The sequence below is a fragment of the Acinonyx jubatus genome, chromosome A3 (assembly GCF_027475565.1).
Source record: "Acinonyx jubatus isolate Ajub_Pintada_27869175 chromosome A3, VMU_Ajub_asm_v1.0, whole genome shotgun sequence".
Taxonomy (NCBI): Eukaryota; Metazoa; Chordata; class Mammalia; order Carnivora; family Felidae; genus Acinonyx; species Acinonyx jubatus.
This window is the reverse complement of record NC_069388.1, coordinates 81,044,573-81,060,474: the sequence shown is the minus strand read 5'-3', so window position 1 is coordinate 81,060,474 and position 15,902 is coordinate 81,044,573. Positions and strand designations below refer to the sequence as shown.

Here is a 15,902-nt window from a genome sequence, read left to right as displayed (position 1 = left end):
TAAAATAGTATCAGTGGTGTGATTATTCTTGCTAACTGCAATGTAAATTGTTAACATGTACTCATTGCTAATGTTCATCATTCTTAAGAATTTATTTGGTCTTGGGCGCCTGGGTGGCTCAGTCAGTTAAGCATCCGACTCTTGATTTCAGCTCAGGTCATGATCTTGCAGTTTGAGGTTTTGAGTCCCATGTTGGGCTCTGCATTGGCTGTGCGGAGCCTGCTTGTGATTCTTTCTCTCTCTCTCTCTCTCTCTCTCTCTCTCTCTCTCTCTCTGCCCGTCCCCTGCTTATGCACGTATGTGCGCGTGCTCTGTCTCTCTCTCTCTAAAAATAAATAATAAACTTAAAAAAAAATTTTATTTGGTCTAAGCAGGATGTCAGTAGTACTAACGTCAGTTCAGTATTATTTATTATGGGTAAATTTTACAGTCATTATTCCCTTCCCCTCCTTTTTTCTTCAGTATCTCAAACTGGAAAGGATGTTAATTATTTATTAGTTCATCCTGTGCTTAAATCCCCTTTATGACTTAAGAGCTTCTTGTTTCCTTCTATGATTTTTATTTTGTTGCTGAGTAGGGCACTTTGGATTTTTAAAATTTTTTTTTTCAGATATAATTAGGGACAATAAGTGTACTGTGATAACTTGGTAAAACTAGAAAAACATTTTAGGTAATACATAATCACTGTGTAAACCTAAGTAGCAGTTGATGGATATCTACAGAGATAATCACTTCTGAACGTTTTACATATTGCTTACATTTAAATAATTGCAATCTAAATTTAAATTGTGATATTTGGGTTTCGCTTTAAGTGTATCATTTTTAAAAATTTTATTTTTTAAATTTACATCCATGTTAGCATATAGTGCGACAATGATTTCAGGAGTAGATTTCTTAATGCCCCTTACCCGTTTAGCCCATCCCCCCTCCAACAACCCTTCCAGTAACCATTTGTTCTCCATATTTAAGAGTCTCTTATGTTTTGTCCCCCTCCCTGTTTTTATATTATTTTTGCTTCCCTTGTGTTCATCTGTTTTGTTTCTTAAAGTCCTCAAATGAGTGCAGTCATATGATATTTGTCTTTCTTTGACTGACTGATTTCGCTTAGCATAATACCCTCTAGTTCCATCCACGTAGTTGCAAATGGCAAGATTTCATTCTTATTGATTGCCAAGTAATACTCCATTGTGTATGTATATATATACCTACCACCATACATACACCACCTCTTCTTTATCCATTCATCCATCGACGGACATTTGGGATCTTTCCATACTTTGGAAAAGATCTTTCCATTTGTATGATCTTTCCATACAATGCTATAAACATTGGGGTGTGTGTGCCCCTTCGAAACAGCACTTCTGTATCTTTTGGATAAATACCTAGTAGTGCAATTGCTGGGTCATAGGGTAGTTCTATTTTTAATTTTTTGAGAACCCTCCATACTGTTTTCCAGAGTGGCCGCACCAGTTTGCATTGCCACCAGCAGTGCAAAAGAGATCCTCTTTCTCCACATCCTCGCCAACATCTGTTGTTGCCTGAGTTGTTAATGTTAGCCATTCTGACAGGTGTGAGGTGGTAACTCATTGTGTTTTTGATTTGTATTTCCCTGATGATGAGTGATGTTGAGCAGTTTTTCATGTGTCAGTTGGCCATCTGGATGTCTTCTTTGGAGAAGTGTCTATTCATGTCTCTTGCCCATTTCTTCACTGGATTATTTGCTTTTTGGGTGTTGAGTTTGAGAAGTTCTTTATAGATTTTGGATACTGACCCTTTATCTGATACGTCGTTTGCAAATATCTTCCCATTCTGTCGGTTGCCTTTTAGTTTTGCTGATTGTTTCCTTCGCTGTGCAGAAGGTTTTATTTTGATGAGGTCCCAATAGTTCATTTTTGCTTTTGTTTCCCTTTGCAAGTATCATCTTTTAAAATCACAAAGGACAGAACTGAAAATTATGAATAGATTTTCTTTAAAAAAAATCTACAAATTCTGGATTTTTTTTTTTTTTTTTTTTTTTTTTTGAAATTCTTAACACAGAAGTAGTCTGAGTTAGAAGGGAGGTATGAGGGACTGGGCAGTATGGAGGCCATCTGGTCCAGGAAGGAATCCTGCTCCGTGAAGGAATCCCTGGGGCTGGTTTTTTAGTTAGTCCTGGCAGTTTCATGTACATAAATAGAACCTAGCTTTCAGCATTTTCTGAAGAATGCTTTAAATATCAAACTTAGAATGTTGGTAAAGTGTGTTGACATAAGCAGCGTTTGATTTTACCAATCTTGTCTAAAATATTTTTATTTTTTTTAAAGTTTATTTATTTATTTTGAGAGAGAGCAGGGGAGGGGCAGAGAGACGGAGAGGGAGACTCCCAAGCACTGATAGTGCAGAGCCTGAAGTGGGGCTCGAACTCACAAACCATGAGATCATGGCCTGAGCCAAAACCAGGAGTCAGATGCCTAACCAGTTGAGCCACCCAGGTGTCTCTAGTCTAAAATATTTTTAATACAGGTTTCAGAAGTTAATGATTCTTTTTTTTTTTTTTAAGGGTAGAATTCCAGGTGGATGTTAGGAAAGGAACATAAAAGCCCCTTTGTTGGAGGATTGCTATGAAATAATCTGATCTTGAAATTTGAAGGAGAGATTTATGTTTCATAAATAAAGGAAATTATATTTCCTTTCATTCTTTCCTTGGAAGTAGAAGTTCACTGATAGAGATCACGTGTGGCATTGCCTGTCTTACTTTTATAGAATTGTGTCCTATTCAGTGATTCATGAAAAGGGCTTTTGCTTTTGGTTGCAGTTTTGGCTTCTGAAGCCATTCACAGGCTTTTCAGGAGTCCTCAAGTGAGCTATTATTCTTGGCTTATATTTTGGTTGTAGAGCCTACAGTGCGGTATGCATTTTATTAATGTGATTTTCTTTTTTTTTTTTTTGCAGTGATTATTTATTCAAGTTACTTCTGATTGGCGACTCTGGGGTTGGAAAGTCTTGCCTCCTCCTTAGGTTTGCAGTAAGTTGAAATTGAAATGCCTTTAAAGAAGTTTATGCTGTGTTTTCTAGGTAGTCAAAGGATTAAACAATTTTATTTAGAATAAAGTAGTTCTTCCTCAATTTATATATTTGAAAGTCTCCAAGTATACATTCCCAGTGATATGTTGGACTCTTAAGCTCTTGATTTTAAAAGAAATTCAGCAAAGTGTGATTATAAAGTTAGAATGTCTAACGCTCTTGGTAGAGTTCAAATAGTTGGCTTGTGTTTAAGTGACTTGATGAAAAATGAATCTTCAAGTAAAATTTTAGTAGGATAAAAAAAGAAAGAGCAAGGCCTGGTACACTTTTTTTTTTCTTTTTTCTTTTTTTTGACAATGGCATAGTCTGTATGCTACACTTCACAAACAGATATGTAACTTTGAACCTACTGAATAGAATCCACAGTCTTCCATAGTCTTTATCAACTGCCTTCAAATTTAGCATGTTTTCCTTCTCACTGTCTAGGTCATTGGTTCTCAGAGTATGGTCCAAAGACCCCTGGGGATCATCAAGACTTTCTCAGAGGGTCCATGAGATTAAAACTTTTATCCTAATAATACTAAGCCATTAGTATTTACTAACTAAGTATTTACTTAGTATTAAGACAAAAGACATTTGCCTTTTTCACCGTGTTGACATTTGCTCTGATGATGCAAATGCAGTGGTGGGTAAAACCTCTGGTGCCTTAGCACCACATCAAGGCAGTGCTAAGTGCCAAACTGTACTCTAGTCAAAGTATTTACTTGTATTTACTCATGGGATGGTGGCAGGGGGGTCAGGGGGTGATTTTCACTTAAGAGTGTCTTTGATGAAAACAGTGAAAATGATTAATTTTTAAAAGTCTTGGTCCTTGAGTATTCTTTTTAAAATATTCTGTGTGAAAAAATGAGGAGAACATATAAAGCACTTGAACTGCAGACTGAAGTATGTTGGTTGTCTTGAGGAAAATAAAAACACTTGTATAGTTGTTTGAGTTGTGAGCTGAACTAGCTCCTTTTTTCTTTTTCTTTTCACTTGTTTCTTACTTGAAAGAACAGCTGACAAACTGTAGTTATGTAGAATTTGGTGGTATTGGGCAGACATTTTCTCCAATGTACTGAGACTGTCATTTCAAGGAAAATAACTGATAGCATTTGCTGTATGTAATGAAATTTAAGCTTTCAGGGGAAAATTAGAAATTTAGAAAACTTGAAATTCACTGTGAACTTGACAGCATGTCATACTTGACTTTTCTGATTGACAGTATTAATACTACTTAAAATATATGTTATATATATATATGTATATGTGTATATACATATAAAACAGTTAATGAAACCAAGGAACCCAGCTAAAGAGCCACCTATGTTTTATTCTAAGGAACTACTAGAATAGAACATAGGTGGCTCTTTATCTTGTGTGAAAATATTTCCTAATATGGAAACAAATCAGGAAAGAAAAGATTATTAATTTGATTGCATTAAAATTAATGTCAAGCACTTAAAAGTGTTAAAAAACCAGTGATACTAGCAAAAAAATATACATGAGGAGGGGATATTCTCAATATATAAAGCAAATGTACATATTAGTATGAAAAGGGTATTTGTCATAATGGGAATATGGGCAAATAACATGAGTGAGCAGTTCACAAAAGAAGCAATAAAAATTGACAAAAGTTCAATTTTATTTGTAGTTAAAGACTTTAAAATTAGGTAGTACTTTTTATTAAATTGGCAAATATTAAAATCAGGAATCATCCATAATAGTAAATCAGTAATCCTGGGTATGTGGGAAGAATCTGGCATCTCTTGATGAAAATGGTTATAGCCTGAGGTGTCTGTTTCAAAGAAAATCCTCTCTGGGATGCCTGTTGATCTAAGCCACAGGTTTCAGTACTACCCACCTACATGGTAGCATTTAAGCATTTAAGAGAATACTGATTCCTGGGCCCCTAGAATAGAGATGAGCTGCAAAACGTATAATAAAGAAATGTACAGGGACACCTGGGCGGCTCAGTTGGTTAAGTATCTGATTGTTGATTTCGGCTCAGGTCATGGTCTCTGCAGTTTGTGAGTTTGAGCTCTGCATTGGGCTCTGCACTGACAGTGTGGAGCCTGCTTGGGATTCTCTCTCTGCCCCTCCCCTGCTCTTGCACACTCGCTCACTCTCCAAATAAACTAAAAAAAAAAATGTATAATAAGCTATGGGAGCACAGAGGGAAGAAACTCTAAGAATTGGCCAAGGAAGTTGAGGAATGTTTGGACAGTCAGTATTGCCTGAGCTCAGAATTGAAGAATGAATAAAAATTGTAACCCGGGGACTGGGGATTAGGAGGTATGCAGAGAGAGATGTTGAAAATTTGGACAGAAGGAAGAACATGTGCAGTGGCTCAGAGGCATGCAAATAAGGCACATGTAGGGATTTATAAGAATTCTAACAAAGCATTCGTAAGTATTTCCAACAAAGCATCTATCATGTAGGAGTGCTAAGTGAATGTTCATTGCGCTCATTTTGTTCTCTGTCCACTTTCTGTAGTATCTGATATTTATTAGACAATCACTTAAAAACAAATAAGATTTTTAAAACGTTTGTTCATTTTGAGAGAGTGTGCACGAGCTGGGGAGGGACAGAGAGAGGGAAGAGAGAATCCCAAGGAGGCTCCATATTGTCAGTGTGAGCCTGATGTAGGGCTTGATCTCACATACCGTGCATGTCTAAAAACTGGACATTTTGCGGGGCACCTGGCTGGCTCAGCTTGGTGGAGCATGCAACTCTTGATCTCGGGGTTGTGAGTTGGAGCCCCACATTGGGTGTGGAAATTACTTAAAAATAAAATCTTAAAGAAAAACTGGACATTTTATAAAGTAACAGTGCTATTGTGAGCTTACAAAATGAATAAATATCCCAGATTGTCTCAGAAATGTGGTGTCACAGTTGGTTTGAATCAGGATTCAAGCATGTTCTATACATTCCATTTGGTTGTTTGCTGCTTCATCTAAGTTGTTCCAACCTCCTTTTTTATTTATGTCTTTTACTTTTTGCAGAACCTGGGTAGTTGTCACATAGATTTTCCAACATTTTAGATTTGTCACTTTGCTTTTTTGTGGTGTCTTAAAACTTGTTCCTTTATCCTTCTTGTTACAGTAATTGGAAGCCCCAGAACCATGCTGTTTTTATGGTAGCTATGAGCCCCATGTAGTCACTTGAATTTAAATTAATTAAAAATGCATAAAATTTACAATTCAGTTCCTTGTTCTCCATTAGCTTAATGGTAACTGTATTGACTAGCAGTTTGTAGAACCTATCCATCATCAAAGAAAGTTCTGTTTGACAGGGCTGCTCTTAATAGATTTAGGCCCATCTTTGTTGGCAGAATACTTCATAGGAGTTACCTTATGCTTGCTAAGATTATTCAGTGAGTTTAGGTGGTGATAGCTTGATCTCTCCTTTCACATATCTTTTCACAAACATTTTCGGTTAAAGAGAAAAAAAAAGTTTTGTTTCCATTCTAAATAAAATGTCATGGCAGATACTTGAGAAAAATAGGTATAATTTTAAAAGTTTATTGAGTTAAACATTGTTCATGCAAAAACTTGTGCATAGGTGTTCATAAAGCAACATTATTCGTAATAGCCAAAATGTGGAAACAACCCAAATGTCCATCAACTGATCGATGGATGACAAAATGGCTTATATCCGTACAATGAACTATACTCAGCCATAGAAAGGAATAAAGTACTGGTACATGCTGTAATATGAATGAACCTTGAAAACTTTATCCTGAGTGAAGGAAGCTAGACATAAAAAGCCACATATACATGATTCCACTCACATGAATGTCCAGAATACACAAAGCCACAGGGACATAAAGTGGATTAGTAGTGGTTTCTGGGGTCTGGGGGAGAGGAGGAAATGAAGAGTGACTGCTACTGGGACAGAGTTTCCTCTTGGGGTGATAAAAATGTTCCGCAATTAAATAATGGTGATGGTTGCACAAGCTTTTAAAAGTCATAACTAGGAAATAAAATTGACTTCTACAAAAATGGAAGAAGAGAAGGACCTCCTTCCTTTGTGGCGAATATATTGGATGGAGGGTCACGGAGGGGAATGAGTGTTCTGCTGATTAACAATTAGAAACATCACTTGTAATCATTAAAAATATGAAACCTTTTTCTATATGATGTATGTAAAGAATTTGCAAACAGATGTTTGATAAAATTAAAGAACAGCTGTTAAGAAAATCCTAAGAAGAAACTATTAAATAGTGCGTTGTAATCAGAACGCAAACTGAGTATTGGGATGGAGTAGCTGTTCTCAACATGTTATGCTTTATAAACTTTATCAACTTTATAGATAAAAGTTGAAATTGTATTTTCTTATTTACTTTATTGAACATTAATTTTATTAACTTTTTTTCCCTTTAGGATGATACATATACAGAAAGCTACATCAGCACAATTGGTGTGGATTTCAAAATAAGAACTATAGAGTTAGATGGGAAAACAATCAAGCTTCAAATAGTAAGTCATTTTTAGACTAGAATTTGTTTTGGAAATTATTTTGGTAAATTTAGAATGTATTTGTTATGATCTTCAGAATCTCATGTACCTGTGGTAGAGTGGGAGTATCAGAATTGTTTAGGTTAAAAACGTTTTCTCTAAGATTACCTTCCTAATTGAATTTTCTGTTCATAAAGCAGAGAAATACGTTTTAAGTCAGACTTGGTCCTAGTTCCTTTTCTTGTGTTTTTATCAGGGGGCGGGAGGAAGGGGGGTCTAAGTTGAAGTTTACCTTGTCCTAATAGTGAAAGTAGTTTGAGTATTTTCTGATGCCTTACCGTGCTGAATACTGTGGAACATTAAAAGAAACGTAGGAGAGGGTCTTCATATGTGGCTTAGATGAGGAGTTTTATTTAGTTCTTTTGTATTTATTAGTTTATATGTACCAACTCTGTAGAAACAATTTTATTGGAAAGGAACTTAGCTTTTCTAACATGTTTCATAGCTCAGAAAATTAACGCCAAGAGATTTAATGACTTGCCCACAGTTACTGGCAGAACCGAGTGACTCATTGCTCCCTTTTTTCAGTATTTGGTGCCCTTGTGGCATCCTAGTCCGCTCATCCATCCTTCCATCCCCAACCCCGAATTAAAAGTAGGCAGTTGTGGTAGTTCAGTTATATCGGCTTTGTATGGGTCTGGGTACTGCCAGTGTACACATCAGTGGTCTTTAAAAACATTAATTTCTGAGTATCTTTTGGTGTTGGTGTAGAAAACCAATGACTGCTGCTTTTCTGGATTTGGAGTCAGAAAGAAAACTTGGATTTATTGTCTTCGTTCCGGTATTCACTAGTCAGTTGTGTATTTAACTCACTTCAACCTTTTTCCTGGGACTTCCCTCTTCTATGACCATGATGATACTTGATTTACTAACTCGTAAGGTAGTTGGTGAGAACCAGACCCAGTAGCTCTGTGTATGTGGATACAATAATGTGTGCGAAAGGCCTTTGTAAAAACTTCTGGGCATTATGTAAATGTTACTGGTGATGTGACATACCCAAATAAATGGATGTTTGATTCCTTCTTGTTTTTTTAGTTGCTCCCTTTTCTTATCTGCCTTTGATAGCAATAGCTTTAAATACTTTCCACCAGTGAACAGATTACCTTCTATATTGATTTTTCCCATTGTATGTGGAGTGCCAACTTTATACTTGGTAGCACAAAGACTGTTTCAAAAAAGAAGTACTCAAGCCTCTAATCTAATTACTGGTGTGAAATGATTATGTCATGTGTGATCACTGGTCTCGGTAAGCTTTGAATGTCTATTTGTGAAACATTCATTTATTATGACTTTACTGGGCTAGAAGGCATCTTACAGGTCATTCAGTCTTCCTTTCATCTTCAGTAGGAATTTCCTTTTGCTATCTGGTGTCCTTTTTTTTGAACACTTCTGGGAAGCAGCTAGTTCTGTTTATAAATAACTTCTGATTGTTTCTTTATGTTGAGCTAAAGCCAGTTTCCTTTAATTTCTCTTACTCCTCTGCCTTTTGGAGCTGCCTAAACACGATTAATTTGTTTTCTGTTGGCAACCTGCGCTCTTTAGATTGGTCTTATCACAACCTTCTACCTCTGAAGTCAGTCATTCCTTTCTGGAAGCATGCTTCCAGAACCTTTCACAATTTGGATCACTCTTGCATGATAGAAGTGCCTTTTATTAAGGTATGATTCCTAAAATCAAATATGAGATAAGAGTCTAGCCAGTGTGGGCTACATGGGCTAAGTTTTCTTTTGATTTGGACTCTGAATTTTTTTCCCCCTCTCCTGCACTTCAGGACTCATGCCCTTTCCTCATAATTAATCCATTCAAAAATAGATATGAGGTTATAGAGATGAAGGAAACAGAGTTCCATAGGAGGAGATTCCATTTCAGTGGGAAAGACAAATATGGAAAAATCAGTTACCCTGTGATTATGAGGGGTTATGAGAATTATATACTAAGGGTGATCAATTAGAGAGGACGGTAGGTACTGTTAGGATGAAAACTCAGGAGTTTTCAGAGTGGCAAGGAGAGCAGAAATTTTACTCTTTGGACGTCATTGCTTCGACAGTCACAGTTATTTGTTAGCATTTATTCAGAAACAATTGCTTCCTTTTCTTGTCTAACTTTGCTATGTTAGTGAAAGGGCTGGTGGAAAAGGGAGCTAAGATTTTGTTGAGCAGCTTCTATAGTCAGGCTAGGCAGTTTATAAACATCGGTTCATTTAAACCTTTTAGCAGTTCTATAAGGTGATCTGTAGATGAGGAAACTGTTAAGTGACTCTCCCTAGTGTTAAATAACCAGGAACCTAGATTGGAAGTCAGGTTGGTGTGACTCCAAAGTTCTTGTTTCTCCATGGATATCTTGAAAGACTTTGAGACTCCTTACTTGCACAGCATATCTAAATAGTCTTCTGCACGCTCCAGCTTAGTACTTTGGACAAAAAAGGTAATGAAGCTGTGGTGACTTTTTTTAGTTTGCCTTAGATTAACAGTTTTAACATCTTTTTTTTTTTTTCTTTTTATTACTGGAGCATGCTAAATTACAGACATATTTTACTCCAAAAATACTTGAGTATGCATCTCTGTTTTACTATTTTCACCACTTTCACATCTAACAAAATTGACACTACTGCCATAATATTCTCTTAATATCCGAGCTGTATTCACATTTCCCCAAAATTGTAACTTGTTTTCAACAGCCCTATTTGGGCTGGCTCTTTAAAAAAGGAAGTGATTTCACTGAGTGCTCCTGAACCTTTAGTTTTGCCATTTAAGACACTAATGGAGATCAGTGTATAATTCATGAGCTATATAATCCAAAACTTTACAATTCCCTCCCTTAATTTAAAGGCTGTTGCATGTTAATCTCCACTTGCTTTAGGCATCAAGTCCGTTTTTGGTTTTTGTTTTCAATGGTAACAATTCCCATTTTGCTATTTCCCCATCAGTCAAGGTGTTATTTTTGCCAGGTGCTTTTAGTGGGGTAGGTAGCTATTCTGATTACACACATATTTCAAGAAGATGTCATTGACTAGGAGCAATTCACACAAACTTACTGTTTTTCTTAAAACCAAGGCTTTTAAAATCTAACCATTGAGTTTGCCTCTTGATATTTTTAACAATTAGTCTTTTAAACCCAGAATCTTAATGTAACAACATAAGCATTTGTTTTCATTGTTTGAGTCTATATGGTTGAAGTGTGGCAAATGGCTCTTAAAATGAGTTTTCTAAAAGTATTTAGAATCATCTTTACACTGTTTTTCCCAGGACTGAGATAGTATCTTCCTGAGATGGTTAAAGTGCTATCGTGACTAGTAGTTATCTGAATTAGGTCCTTTCAGTGCTTTTCCATGAAGGTAAAATGTCCTAACAAGTGATTTTGTCTTATTTGTGAGAGTATACTGTTCAAGAGGTGTTAGGCTACTAGCTTTCCTAATCAGGTCAACCTGTCCGCCTTCATACTAAATGCCTTGCACAGTGCTAAGGCTGTAGGAAGGAATATCAAGAGAATGACATATAGTCTGTGACTCAAAGAACTCATCTGGAGCATTACCACAAGCTGAAGTATTGGCACAACCTTTTCATCCTGAACCTTCAGGTATTTGGCAATTACCATGCAATCTAGTAGTGTGAGCATTGAGGGTTAACGTTCCCATGTCAAATCTTGATAATCTCCAAAGCTGCGTAAACAAAACTGTTCTCCTTCCTGCCCTTTCCCCCACCTCTTATTTAATGGAACTGTTTGGATTTCTTGATTGTTTTATAATAGTGGGACACAGCAGGCCAAGAAAGATTCCGAACAATCACCTCCAGTTATTACAGAGGAGCCCATGGCATCATAGTTGTGTATGATGTGACAGATCAGGTAAGTTCCAGGAGGAAGTCGTGTTACAGTGACAAAGTAGGAGGTTACTATTGGATAAATACCAGATTCTCTTACTTCGTGTATTTGGCATCAGTATTATTTATAGGGCAGAATACTTTGTCCACTCCCAAATAAATGAGTCACATAAAAAACATTTATTTTAGAGGCACCTGGGTAGCTCGGTTGGTTGAGTGTCCGACTTTAGCTCAGATCATAATCTCACAGTTCATGAGCTCGAGCCCCACAGGCTCTCTCTCAGCTGTCAGTGTGCAGCCTGCTTTGGATCTTCTGTCGCCCCTTCCCCTCCTCTCTTTCCCTCTCTCAAAAATAAAATAAACATTAAAAAATACGTATTTTAAAGCAGTACTTTAAAAAAGAACAACAGGTATATTGTTACTTTTCTCCCCTCTGTTATACTAATAAATTGACCAATCAAAATTTTATATTTTCCTTTAGCAAATAGAAAACTTAGTAATTGGTTTTACATTTGCTTGCAAGGGACTCTGCTTATATTTATTATGGACTAATAACTGATCATTCCGACAAGAGTTCATAGGGAGCTGTGGATTGTTTGGTGTATACTGTGTTCTTGGTTTTAACAATTACTAATTACTAATTACTTAGCAGCAATTTGCTAGTAATTTAGACGTCTCAGAGTTGCCAAAAGCAAGATTAGAGATCTCTGCGTCTGCAGGATGTGGTTCAGAAATAGGATGAGCTAGAGGACGATTCTTTTAAGAGGACCATGAGGATCTAAAAATTAGCTGTTACAAGAAGGTAGGAAGGAGGGTGTAGAGAAGGTGTGAATAATGTGGTCTGAGGGCCATCATTGTTCTTTTGATCAAAAAGAAAATTTCAGGGTCTCTTTTTTCTATCAAAGTATGAAAAATAAACTTTGAAAATTAGGATTTGTTTTTCTTGCGTCAAATGTTAAGTCTCATCTCAACTATGAAATCATAGCTAATTAGATAACTAGAATCATAGACTTTATAGAGTCCATGCCATTAGAAATATTGGGGGAGTAGTATCAACAGGAAAACAAAGAAGTGCTAATTAAAAATGTCTCTAGTCATTACCATGAAATACTTAAATAAGAAAATCTCCTTCCCCTAAATAGGTTTGTGGGAAAGGAAACAAGCATCTTTACCTTGGACTCATTTATTTAATAATACCTTTTGACATCTCTAGTATTAACACTTTAGGTAGGCTCTCTTGTTCATAAACTAAAATTTGATCAAATGTCAAAACACAAGATTTTGTAGGTGCTTTTAAGTTGTTTATTCCAAAACAGATCTGACTGTAGTTTAATGATGAACTGTATTTCCCTCCTTTAAGCTTTCACATTCTAATGTCTTATGCATATATGTATAGTCTTTGTAATATATCACTTCACTTTCTTCCCAGCACTTTAGTTACTGTTTTGTAGCTAGACTTGTCTACTTCTCAGGCCAGGAAAGACACTTCTGTTTTTACGTGCTTATTTAGAGCAGTTGTGTCCAGACTGTATGATCATTCTTAAAAATGTCTGTCTTCTTAGGAGTCCTTCAATAATGTTAAACAGTGGCTGCAGGAAATAGACCGTTATGCCAGTGAAAACGTCAACAAGTTGTTGGTAGGGAACAAATGCGATCTGACCACAAAGAAAGTAGTAGACTACACAACAGCAAAGGTATGTTTCAAGTTTGATTTTTCAAACTGCATTTGAAGGTGTTCAGTTTGAATTATTTATGTATGGGTATGGAGTCCCACAACAGCCACAACCATTTACAGCTTTTAAAATACATGCACTGGAGAGGCATCTATCTGGTGGCTCAGTCGGTTAAGCACCCAACTCTTGATTTCTGCTCAGGTCGTGATCTCATGTTTTGTGAAATTGAGCCCCGTGTCAGGCTCTGCACTGATAGCGCAGAACCTGCTTGGGATTCTCTTTGTCCTCCTCTCTGCCTCTGCCACACTTGCCTTCTCTCAAAGTAAATAAAAACTTTAAAAAAATAATACGTGCAGTAGCATATGCTGATAATGGCAGTTCACGTAGTGTCTTTTCGGATTCAGCAAACTTAGTCCTTCCTTCACTCCCCGTTTCAGATGACAGAAATGCACTAAGTGGAAGAAACTTTGTGTTAATTAAACCTTACTATTCTCTTAGGAATTTGCAGATTCCCTTGGAATTCCATTTTTGGAAACCAGTGCTAAGAATGCAACGAATGTAGAACAGTCTTTCATGACGATGGCAGCTGAGATTAAAAAGCGAATGGGTCCTGGAGCAACAGCTGGTGGTGCAGAGAAGTCCAATGTTAAAATTCAGAGCACTCCGGTCAAGCAGTCAGGTGGAGGTTGCTGCTAAAATTTGCCTCCGCCCTTCTCTCACAGCAATGAATTTGCAATCTGAACCCAAGTGAAAAAAACAAAATTGCCTGAATTGTACTGTATGTAGCTGCACTACAACAGATTCTTACCGTCTCCACAAAGGTCAGAGATTGTAAATGGTCAATACTGACTTTTTTTTTATTCCCTTGACTCAAGACAGCTAACTTCATTTTCAGAACTGTTTTAAACCTTTGTGTGCTGGTTTATAAAATAATGTGTGTAATCCTTGTTGCTTTCCTGATACCAGACTGTTTCCCGTGGTTGGTTAGAATATATTTTGTTTTGATGTTTATATTGGCATGTTTAGATGTCAGGTTTAGTCTTCTGAAGATGAAGTTCAGCCATTTTGTATCAAACAGCACAACCAGTGTCTGTCACTTTCCATGCATAAAGTTTAGTGAGATGTTATATGTAAGATCTGATTTGCTAGTTTTTCCTTGTAGAGTTATAAATGGAAAGATTACACTATCTGATTAATAGTTTCTTCATACTCTGCATATAATTTGTGGCTGCAGAATATTGTAATTTGTTGCACACTATGTAACAAAACAACTGAAGATATGTTTAATAAATATTGTACTTATTGGAAGTAATATCAAACTGTATGGTGATAAGTATTGTTTTAATTCTTATGGTTAAAGGGAAATAGAGCCTTGCATTATACTCAAAACAGCCATTTGTGTGTGCAACCAGGGCACTGTAGACCTATCTTAGAGCAGCATCCAATATGCTTTTCAGATAATATATCCAGTAAATGACCTAGGGAGGCTTCTGTGCTGTATGGGGATTTAACCAGGCTTAGTGGTTCAGGGAGACTAAATTATATGGAAAACAAGTTTAGAATGTATGCTATCTAGTCTCTGATCCTTCTCGAAAACCATTTGAAATGGCTTCATCGATCAACATTTTTGTTAATTCTTCTGCGGTAGAGGTGAAAAGCAGCACATTTTTCCTAACTGGCAAGTGATCAGACTAATGTTGTGTGCTGATACTGTTTCTTCAGTGCTCTGAGTCAGATGTCAACTATCTTATCCTCCACAACTGTATAATTTAGGTTGGAGGAGAGTTAAAGCATTAAAGTAGAAAGCAGGAAATTTACTATTGATTGCCCTAATTTTAGGAATCATATCCCTAAAAATTAACCAAGAACACAAATGCAGGGTGGGAATGATAAATGAAAACAATGTATTTATTTCAGTGGAATTTTGCACATGTGAAAAATTTTGTTAAAGAGCCTAAGATTTGTTTTTATTGTGGGAAACAAAAATCTTTTGCTAACGATGGCATTTTGAGGTGGTAAAGTCAGAGATGGTTTCCTTGGGGTTGAAATAGCAGCCAAAACATTCTTAGGCGCTTGGGATGTGGCTGTTGGCAACACATTTTACGGTGGGATCTTTAATCCAGTGATAAAATTTTAACTAAAAACAAGCCAAAAATGATAGGTTTCTTTATTTTCACTGAACAGGCAATTGAAATACATGGTACAAAAATAAGTGGTAAGATTACTGTAAAATGAAATGGACAGAATATTCAATTTAATTTTCCATCTGAGAATTTCACAATAAAATCATAGTTTACTTTGTATTATAGATGTGCTTGTTGGATCTATTCATCCTCGCATAAGGCAACTGAAAAATCCCTCAAGTTACCAACAGTTATGTGGGTGAAGTTGTGTTTTTTTCGGAAGTTTGTTTTTTGCCTGATACCGTATAGAGGGGGAAAGAATTCAGAAGCTATTTCCTAAAACAGATGAATAATACAAACGTTAGTGTGATGCTGTGCACTTCAGTTTATACAGCAAGCTGTTCCAACTGTCAGCTTACTGGTGAGCTAGCAAGAAACATTACATGAACTTATTTTAAGATGTAAGCATATTTACATACTTATTTAGGTCTGAAAATCTAGTGTTCTTTCCCCCACAGCAGTCAAGACTGGGCTTCCCGCAAGATGTCTCCGAGTACAAACGCTTCAAGTAATAATTTGTTCATTTAATAAGGGGAATTCCCACTTGTCATATTTTAATGTCAGTGGCTTCCATGAATCAGCTGTGGGAATAAGGGAAGTGTTCTAAGCCTGATTGGTTACAATCTCTGGGAAGTCCTTGCAGAACGATAGCTATTCTGGCCTGAG

At 36.5% G+C, this 15,902-nt stretch overlaps 1 protein-coding gene across 1 annotated transcript in view; it reads left to right on the top strand.

The window, feature by feature from the left end:
* RAB1A (RAB1A, member RAS oncogene family) overlaps positions 1 to 15,356 on the top strand; it is a 30,983-nt gene extending 15,627 nt beyond the window's left edge. Inside the window, exons 2-6 of the mRNA XM_027072335.2 lie at positions 2,932 to 3,004; positions 7,428 to 7,523; positions 11,310 to 11,405; positions 12,943 to 13,074; positions 13,552 to 15,356. Of these exons, the coding sequence (XP_026928136.1) occupies positions 2,932 to 3,004; positions 7,428 to 7,523; positions 11,310 to 11,405; positions 12,943 to 13,074; positions 13,552 to 13,749 (595 nt within the window). The 3' untranslated portion in view covers positions 13,750 to 15,356. The remainder of the gene's footprint in view (positions 1 to 2,931; positions 3,005 to 7,427; positions 7,524 to 11,309; positions 11,406 to 12,942; positions 13,075 to 13,551) is intronic.
* Positions 15,357 to 15,902: the final 546 nt, after the last annotated feature.